Source organism: Phalaenopsis equestris, unplaced genomic scaffold (assembly GCF_001263595.1).
Source record: "Phalaenopsis equestris unplaced genomic scaffold, ASM126359v1 Scaffold000074, whole genome shotgun sequence".
Classification (NCBI taxonomy): Eukaryota; Viridiplantae; Streptophyta; class Magnoliopsida; order Asparagales; family Orchidaceae; genus Phalaenopsis; species Phalaenopsis equestris.
This window is the reverse complement of record NW_018164516.1, coordinates 14,045-23,946: the sequence shown is the minus strand read 5'-3', so window position 1 is coordinate 23,946 and position 9,902 is coordinate 14,045. Positions and strand designations below refer to the sequence as shown.

Sequence of the window (9,902 nt, the reverse complement as noted above, 5' to 3'; positions counted from 1 at the left end):
GGTCACTGCCTCTTCGACATACCCATCTGTCAGGCCGCTATATTCATGACATACCCATCCTTGGGATGCCCATTTGTTAAGCCGCTGCCTTCTCCTTAGCATACCCATCTGTTGGGTCGTTGCCTTCACGACATGCCTATCTCTAGGTCACTACCTCTTTGACATACCCATCTATTAGGCTGTTGTATTCATGACATGCCCATCCTTAGGATACCCATTTGTTGGGCCGCTACCTTCACGACATGCCAATCCCTTGGACACTGCCTCTCCGGCATACCCATTTGTCAGGCTGCTGTATTCATGACATGCCCATCCTTGGGTCACTGCCTCCTCGACATACCTATCCTTTGGGAAACTGCCTTCACGACATGTCTGTCCTTTTTGGGTCACCGTTTTCAGGGCATAATCTCTCCCACTATCTTGCATGTGTACTTGATGAGTGCCTCTCGGGTAAGATGGGAATCCTTTTTATAGAAATCATTCTACTCGATGTAAACTCACTTGTAGTTTGTGTCTACTTGTCGCATGGTGTCTCGGGTCCCCGGGTAGGTGTAATTCCTCACTTAGATAGCATGTTCTTATTGGTACATCCCATTCGTTTGTATCATGTTGCATGTAGCATCCTTACATCCATTTGCATGATGTGTGCTTTGCCCTCTTAGGTGCCTGTTGCGGTTTTTCACGCTTCAGTTGAACAATCACAGTGTAGGCTTCTTGCATGCTTTCCCATACACCTTGATAATTGTCCTACTCTTTAGGAGAGTGACCAGTTTTTTGGTCGTGATACTCAAACGAGAGTTGCCCGTGAGGATGCCTCCATGAGTAGTGCAAGTTTTTTTTATCACGAGCAACAAACAATATGATTATGTTAAGGATCTAAGGGTTCTAAAGTGTGTCATTTGCATCACGGACCCGCATTGTAGGTCCGCTATTTTAAAAGTTAGGCTTGCTATTTTAAAAGTATAAGAATGTATATTTTTAATATTTATGTATTATTTGCTTTACTTTTAAAACTATATAAGTTAGGTTATATATAAGACCACTTATTTTAAAATGTCACCCCTCTTTTGACATGTTGGGGCTGGCATAACAACCTCTTCAAAGTCATATGATAGCCAGAGTGATAGGCATGATGACCTTATGTACTTCGGTGCTAGGTTTGGACACTTTTCGTTAGATGGTGTGATAGACTAAAATGTTTGTTACTAAGTAGTTTTTATATCTGTCTATTGTTCTTTGCTGGATTGATTGTGTTTTTGGTATGTTTGCACAACAAGAAGAAGGAAAAAGATGGAATAGAGGAACTCCCAAGCATTTTTTGATCTCAGATGTGCCCATATCAATGGAACAAGTGACATTATTTTGATGAATGATTTCTTCGGACAGAAGAAGATTTTGTAAACATTGACTCTAAATCTCACTTATCAGAGTCCATAGCATGTTAGAGCACTTTTGTGCAGGGAGTCATACCTCTATATGCACACACACATGTACTTTGCAAGGGGGAGAATGTGATGATTTCCACTAACCTTTTTCTTGTAAGTGCTACTTAGCTCTCTCACCATACATGACTTTTCCCGCTAACACTTGTTTCCTATGCAGGTTGAGTCTTTTCTCTTTTCTTTTGTACCTGTTAGAATCTAAGAGAGTCCTGCAGTAGAAATAAGATACAACCATGAGTTATGTGTTGATTTGAAAGGGGGAGCATGTGATGATTTCCACTAACCCTTTTCTTGTAGGTGCTACTTAGCTCCCTCACCAGACATGACTTTCCTCCACTAACACTTGTTTCCTATGCAGGTCAAGTCTTTTCTCTTTTATTTTTTACCTGTTAGAATCTAGGAGAGTTCTGCAGTAGAAATAAGATACAAGCAAGGGTTATGTGGCGCTTGGTGCAAAAACCACGTAGCGGGGACTAGGAGCTGATCTTCGTGTCTCGTATCTTAATTCTGCATTCCATATTAATGTATAGAATTAGGACTATGCTATGTGGAGTCTAGTCGTCTTTTTTTTTTTGGACCATGTTACCGATCCAATGGTATTTGGCTTTTTATATGTTTTATTTGACTTATTTATGCCTTGTTGCGTGAATGAAAGTTTGGAAAATTTTTTGGTTTATTTTTTGTGGTTTATCTGGGAATCACGATGCAATATAGGCTCTATAAAATTTAAAATCCTAAGTTTTTTTTAATAAAATATTCAAGGTAATTAAAATTTAGGATTAAAGTATTTAAGATTTTATAATTATACTTTTACTTTTCTGCATGACCTTCGTGTCAATCTGCATTGCATGGGAATAACCCAAGTCATGCAAATATAGCCTCCTTATAATATTTAAGGACCATTCTAGATAGCTGCATCCATATTTGTATTTCCTGCCGACTGGCCCAACACTTTTTATATAGGCCGTTGTCTAGTGCGTCTAGGGTGATATAATGCTCCCCAACCCAGACAGAGTTTAAGTCCTTTTGTTCGAAGTGCTTCTAGCTTTGTAGCTGAACCACCTTTTCTCTTTCTTTGTTGAGATATCCTTGCTACTTCGGCGAGTATAAGTCTCACCTCTTGGAGCTTCAACTTATAATCATAGAATAAAGTTTCATTCATTTGACCTTAGTACTACTGAGTTCCCCGTGGAAGAAGTAACTCTTAGATTGCTGGCCTAGGATCTCTAGATGTGTTGATTCGACAACCTTCACGAGCCGGCAGAAATTAAGGTCCTAATAGCTTGGGATGATGGGTTTGTGGTACCCTAACCCAGCCACCACTACAATTTGTTTGACTACCCCTGTTGAGCTTTGTCGCTCATTGACTTTATCGATATCTTCTTGATGGTCTGATGCCGATGAGCTGCCCTCGTTTGTGATACAATGATTTGTCATGTACTTTTAACATGTTGGAATATCTCCGTCAAGATGATTTAGGTTATTGTGTTGGATCCGAATGCTAATGAGCCACTACCTTCACGAGCCGGTAGAATTAGGGTCCTAATAGCTTGGGATGACGGGTCTGTGGTACCCTAACCCAGCTAACTCTACAATTTTTTTGACTAACTCTGTTGTTACCCTAACCCAGCTAACTCTACAATTTTTTTGACTACCTCTGTTGTGCTTTGTCGCTCATTGACTTTATCGATATCTTCTTGATGTCCTGATGCCGATGAACTGCTCTCATTTGTGATACAACGATTTATCCTCTATCCTTAACGTGTTGGGATATTTCGGTCAAGATGATTTAGGTTATTATGTGGGCTCCGAATGCTAATGAGCCACTACCCACTTGGGATGTGAGAGACCTACTCTCTGTCTAATGGCTTAGCGAGAGCTTTGAAGCATGGACATTCCCACACGGAAAATCTTCATTTGATGACCTATTTCTCTAAGTCCATGATAATAAAACAAAATCCCTTTTTATTGAGAGTATTCTTGGGTATCCCCCCAATATGTAATCAACCAATTGTGATACACGCCCCCTGGGAGTGCCCTTGACCTTAAAACAGACACATACACCCGACTCTGGTAACAAGTAGTCTACGTAGATACTCATTCGCGGATATTGGTCTGAGCTGCCTCCGCCATTCTTATTTGGGCGCCCATTCTTAAGGTTTATCGCACGTAAGCTCTCCACGTTTTGTTTTTTCTCTTATTTATTATTGTCATATGTCTCTTCTTATTTAGTTCCTCTTCTTTTCTAATCATCTATACAATTTGGGAGGGTTGTTTATTCAAATAAAAGAAGAATATGATGATCCACAAGTCGGAGAATCCTTTTAAAATAAAAAAAGGGAAAAAGGAACGGAAACAACACCAACCCATATATGACTACATTAAATTCTAATCAAGGTCATTTTTTGCACTAACACTCTAGCATGGTAGAACACGCATACTTGTGGAGTACTAACTTCTTTAGTTTTTTCGTGTGAAATAAATAACATGGGAAGGCTGTTATTATTATTTTTCTATTAAGATTAAAAAATAATGAGAAAAAGCATAACTCTAATCACACTCTAACCACAGTAGAAAACATAACATACCTAAAGATAAAAGAGTCAAAGAGATTCTTAGGGAGTACGACAAATTCTTTTTTTTTTTTGTATAATAACATGTATGAATATTTTTCATATAATTCCACGAAAAGATTTTAGTGGAGTACGACCAATTCTTTCTTTTGTATTGTAACATGTATGAATATTCTTCATATAGTTCCATGAAGATATATTCCAAGTACATTTAGGGAGCATTGATGTAGTTATGCTAGAACATTCTCTTCATCACATAACACGTGAAGAAAATAAAAATAAAACTTGTTATGGAAAATAAAAATAAAACTTGTTATGGCTTAGAATCACAATCAATAGTTATATATCATAAGAAAAACATGCCATGAAACTAGGCATGTTGAAAAGATCTTAAGGGATAGTTCTTAATTGAAAGGATGTTTTTTTAAATGCACTATTGCCAATTACAATCATGGTTATATCATAGGAAAAGTATGCCATGAAACTAGGCATTATACCATAGCTATATCATGCTCAATTGGATGTTTTCCCTGGCAGTTAGCTATAAATTATAGAGAAATAAAAATATTGAATATTAAACCACAAACAACAAAAATCAAGTGACTAAATCAGCTCCCATTACTCTTGTTCACTTTCCTTCGAATATTAAACCACAAACAACAAAAATCAAGTGACTATTAAAAAAACCAAAATTAGCTCCCATTACTCTTGTTCACTTTCCTTCCAAGTGTTGCATTTTGGGATGTAGGATTGGTAACCTAAAATGATCCAACAGGAACAGACTCTCTAGCTGATTCCAAAATAACAAAACAAAGGGTCACCATGCCTGATTATTAAATTAGTCACTAACTTTGAAAAACAAAAAATTAGTTTTCACAAGCCAAATTTTCAACAAAAATATCAATATGAATGCTAGCAATATTGATTGCAAGTAGTAGTTGCTATTCCTTTCTTTTGGGTTTGTAACACAGGACCTCTATTTCTCACATGCCTGATTATTAAATTAGTCACTAAATTTGAGAAACAAAAATTTAGTTTTCACAAGCCAAATTTTCAACAAAAATATCAATATGAATGCCAGCAATATTGATTGCAAGTAGTAGTTGCTATTCCTTTCTTTTGAGTTTGTAACACAGGACCTATATTTCACCCCCAAAGACACAATAACTTCCAGAACATATCAGAGTATGCAAGCCAAACACTAAGGCATATACTCCAAGTGCAACTTACCATTTATGCTAAATGCAACTTCACAGACTCCCCAAACACTATTACTTCCAATTGCAGGAAGTTAGGTTGAAGGTTTTGTTCTGCGGACAGCATTGAATCAAGAAAAGGGCTGGTACAGATTTTGCTGCACATCCAAATTTATGCGTGCTGTATTTTCTATGGACTCCTGTAAGCTTTCCTTTTCCTGCCTGCTTGTGAAAATCCACCATCATCCTGGAACACTCCCTGCAACATAATTCACTCTTCAGATGAATTCACCTTTTAAAAAAAGAGAACTGGTTAGTTGATGGATTTATGGATTGGTGGACTTCGAATACTTTCTAAGTAAATGCTTTTGATGTCCCCATTTAATTTATGACAGATTTCTGAAATAAATTTTATTTTTGTACAACCAAACACAAAGTTAAGAAATGAATGGCTCGGAAAACATATATCATAATAGTATTTTGTTTCATTTCCTTCATGCTCAACCAATTAAAAAAAAACGACTTTATGAACTAATCTAGATATATATATATCTAGTTTCGATATAAATATATATAAAAACTGGAAAATCCACCATCATCCTAGAACACTCCCTGCAACATAATTCACCCTTCAGATGAATTCACCTTTTAAAAAAAGAGAACTGGTTGGTTGAAGTAGCTTTATGGATTTGGTGTACTTCGAATACTTGCAAAGTAAATGCTTTTGATGTCCCCATTTAATTAATGACAGATTTCTGAAATAAATTTTATTTTTCTAGGCCGAGGAAAGTTTCTTGCTTTCATTGACCCAAGTGCATGACTCTGACCCTGGTATAACACAGTTTATCCAAGCTCCTATTTTACCAAATTTTAAGACCCTTTGCGCACAGATAAAATTTGAATCAAATAAATTGTTTTAACCTATAGAAAAAATGGATGAGCACATATTGTTTATAATATTAACAACTAAATTTATCAGGAATATGGGCTCTTGATCTGGCATCATTGCAAAATTATTTACTTATAATGGAACCAAAGTTAAAAAAATAGACTTACAAAAGCTGGTCCTCCGAATATCTGGTACACAGCTCGCTTGTTCTAGTCCAATGCTTGAATCCTTTCAGACTGCACTGAGCTGTGTAAACTGCTGCAGCAGCAAGCATCGAAGGGCTATATTTGAGCATTTCATACTCAATGAGAGACAGCTCTATGATGTATGAAGACAGGAGCTCAAGCTAGTTCAAATTAAAACAGTATATGGTAAGAAAAAATGTCAACATAAAAAGTTTAAAATATCATCAGATATTTTCTCCAGAATAAAAAAAAAGAAAAGCATATACCCTCATATCAGACATAGCAGCCTTGAGAAATCTCCTCATGAACACATAAGGAGTTGGCACAGACAAATTGAATTGCAGAGTGTTTGCCATCAAACTCTCCTGCTTACATAATCAGCACCAAAATTATGTATGGTGAAGAAAAAATTAAAACAACTGACTTATAATTTAAAAAAACTAAATTTACCATTTGAAGTACTTCCTCCCTTGTGTAAGCTCGGTCAGAGATGATGATAAGATCCTCCACAACAGGAACCAGAACCTCTTCATACTTGCATGCAAGAAGCATGGCTGTCATTCCAACCAATTGAAGCTTCTTCCTCACAACACTTTGCCTAGCTAAGAACCTATCTATTAAGTTGACTGTTAAAAACAATGTCTCCTCCATTAGCTCAAATTTGTAATGTACCTACAATCAAAAAAAGGTAAAGCAATGACATTATTAGAAATTTATCAGCCTTTGCTATTTTTCAAATGATCAAGCAGAAGAAACTCTCTACCTCAACCAACCAGTCAATCAAAATCGCACGCATCCTTTCATTAATGTCAAGCTGATTTGACATGTAATTTGGAGGGACACATCCCAATTCCTGTGATATGGTTATACATGTTTGTTAGCTAATCTCTATTGGACCAGCATAGTTTAGTAGCAACAGGAACAAAGATTGTTAAATGTTACTTCTGTTTCTCTGTAGAAAGAATATATAGCATTGACATAATTAACAACAGCTAGAGGATTGTTGGAATCACAACTGTCAATTTCCATTAGTAGCTTTGTTTCCAGATCCTCCATTTCAACCTCTTTCAGCTCACAATCAACCTTAAAAAACAGTACATAAGTTTTAATACGAAAAAAGAGCAAATTACAGATTTCATAATAACGAAACAAATACCATCTCTTCAATCTCCTCCACCATTGGCAGAGGTATATCGTCAGATGTGACAAAATCATCCATATCTACGGAATCACAACTATCTACAGAAGCAGAACTTCGAATTGGTTGGCTTCTCTTTTGCCTCTCGCTGCCTATTGGCTTCAGCCTTGCGCTAGCGTTCTGTGAGATTAACAAAGAATGCAAAATGCAATACAAATTTTCAGATCTTAGAAAGAGATGAGTCTGCGTTACTGTTGTTAATGATACTTGAAATATAAATAAATAAATCAAATACCTGCGAGCAATTTTGTGATTTTTGAGCTAGTGAAGCAGCAAACTTCCTAGAAAACAGGATTTAAATAGTTCAGCGTACATGAAACTGACCAGAATAAGGAATTGGAATTACAGAGAGGAAAAGAAAATTGCTTACGACCTTGTAATGGGTCTTCGAGCAAAAAAACTACCATTGTTCTCATCATTGATGGGTGCAACACTGATGATGATAATAGTAAAGGAGATTAAAATTTCGGAAAATTGGGTTTGTATTATACAATTCAAAACTCGAAGAAAAGAAGAGAGATTACTCATTCAATCCTCTCTTGAGGAGTGCCGATGGATAAGGTACATCGCTGGTGAGATTATTGATCTCTCTCAGTGGCCTTCTGTTGACATTGTTCCCCATATCCCATCCAGGTTTCAATCCCCCCATAAGAAAACCTGTCAAAGAAACCAAAATTAAGAATCCATGGAGAAACAAGAATGATGGGCACATTTTCTGGGCTCTTTCACCAATGAAAGATTGTAATAAAGAACTTTTCTTTCTTGAAACCTTGGTAGTTATCAGATCTCATGACACCCCGTTCGTTCCCAATTCCTCTCTCCATCTTATCCTGCACTGAAAAAGTAATCAATGCTCAGAGAATTCTTAAGCAAGCCCTTGGGAGTGGAAGATGAAACATGTTGTCAGCAAGATCTTGATACGCGGATCTCAGAATCGATGCCCACCTGAGAATCAATACGAGCCAAAGAGTGCAACCCACTCTAGAGTCGATGCCCACCTGAGAATCAATACGAGCCAAAGAGAGCTCAAGCATTCAATACGACCCAAAGAGAGTTAGAGTAAGAAGGCGGCCATGGAGATGCTCTCCACTATTTCAATCTGTTTCTCTCTCCTCCCAAACGAGTTTATGACGTTTCATATTCTATTTTTTTTTCAAATATATCGTGTCGTCATATCGCATTGTGTCGTGTCTCCGTATCTGTGTCTGTGCTTTATAGATTTTGGTCCCCGGTTTTAAGAATAAAGGAGATGCGCGAGAGTGTGCAAATTATAGAGAAATTAAATTAATGTGTTATGCATTAAAATTATGGGAGAGAATAATTGAATATAGGTTAAAAGGTTATAAAAGATTTCTCATAATCAGTTTGGATTTGTCGAAAAAGTCTACTATGGAAGCCATATATTTATTGAGGTTTGATGGAAAAGTACAGATAGATTAGAGAGGATCTACATAATATTTTTATTGATTTAGAAAAGGGTTACGAGTTCTTTGGAGAGTTCTAAAAAAGGAAGGCATTGATATGACTTATATTCAAGTCATTAAAGATATGTATAATTGAGTTGTTACTCCTGTTCAAAGAGACGGGGGATTGACCAAGTATTTTCCTATATAGTAGGATTAGGTCATGGATCGATTTTAAGGCCATATCTTTTTTATTTTAGTTTTGGAGGCTCTTACTGGACACTTACGGGAGGATGTACTATGGTGTATGCCTTCGTTTGAGTAGATCTAAAATTAATAATATATAAATCAAGGATCGATTTTAAGCCCATATCTTTTTTACTTTAGTTTTGGATGCTCTTACTGGACACTTACGGAAGGATACTTTGGTGTATGTTTTTTGCTAATGATATTCTTCTTGTGGATAAGACGAGAGAAAGAGTTCAAAAAAAAAAAAAATTATGTAGGTCAACATTAGAGTCTAAAAGCCTTCATTTAAGTAGATCTAAAACTGAATACATGAAATGTAGTTTTAGTAGTAATTGCTCTAGTGGCAGAGTTGTAACTATGGGTGATAAAATCATTAAAATGTGTGAACGTTTTAGATATCTTGGGCCTGTTTTTCAAAGTGATGTTGATATAGATGGGGATGTTATTAGTAGAATTTAGGTTGGTTGGTTGAAGTGGAGGAATGCATCAAGCCTATTGTGTGATAGAAAAGTACCGCTTAAACGTAAAGGAAAATTTTATAAGATGGAGGTGTGACCTGCAATGCTTTACGACACAGAATGTTGGCCTTTAAAAGAGAAGCATAAAACAAAGTTTATTGTTGTTGAGATGAGAATGCTTAGGAGGATGAGTGGCTTGACTCTTAGAGACAAATTGAGAAATGAATTTATCCGTCAAATGGTTGATGTAGCTCCAGTGGAAAACGAGATTGGAGAGATTCATCTTAGATGGTTTGATCACCTTAAACA

The 9,902-nt window shown here is 36.5% G+C and overlaps 1 protein-coding gene across 1 annotated transcript; it reads right to left on the bottom strand.

Annotated features, from left to right (window-relative positions):
* Window positions 1-4,990: 4,990 nt before the first annotated feature.
* On the bottom strand, window positions 4,991-8,594 carry LOC110019724 (G2/mitotic-specific cyclin-2-like). Its single transcript, XM_020717513.1, has 12 exons — window positions 8,482-8,594; window positions 8,253-8,313; window positions 8,008-8,140; window positions 7,857-7,916; window positions 7,719-7,764; window positions 7,442-7,603; window positions 7,228-7,368; window positions 7,049-7,138; window positions 6,736-6,957; window positions 6,552-6,650; window positions 6,268-6,446; window positions 4,991-5,470 (listed from the first exon to the last, which is right to left on the bottom strand). The coding sequence occupies exons 1-12, from the start codon at window positions 8,515-8,517 to the stop codon at window positions 5,287-5,289; spliced, it is 1,413 nt and encodes a 470-aa protein (XP_020573172.1). The 5' UTR covers window positions 8,518-8,594; the 3' UTR covers window positions 4,991-5,286.
* Window positions 8,595-9,902: the final 1,308 nt, after the last annotated feature.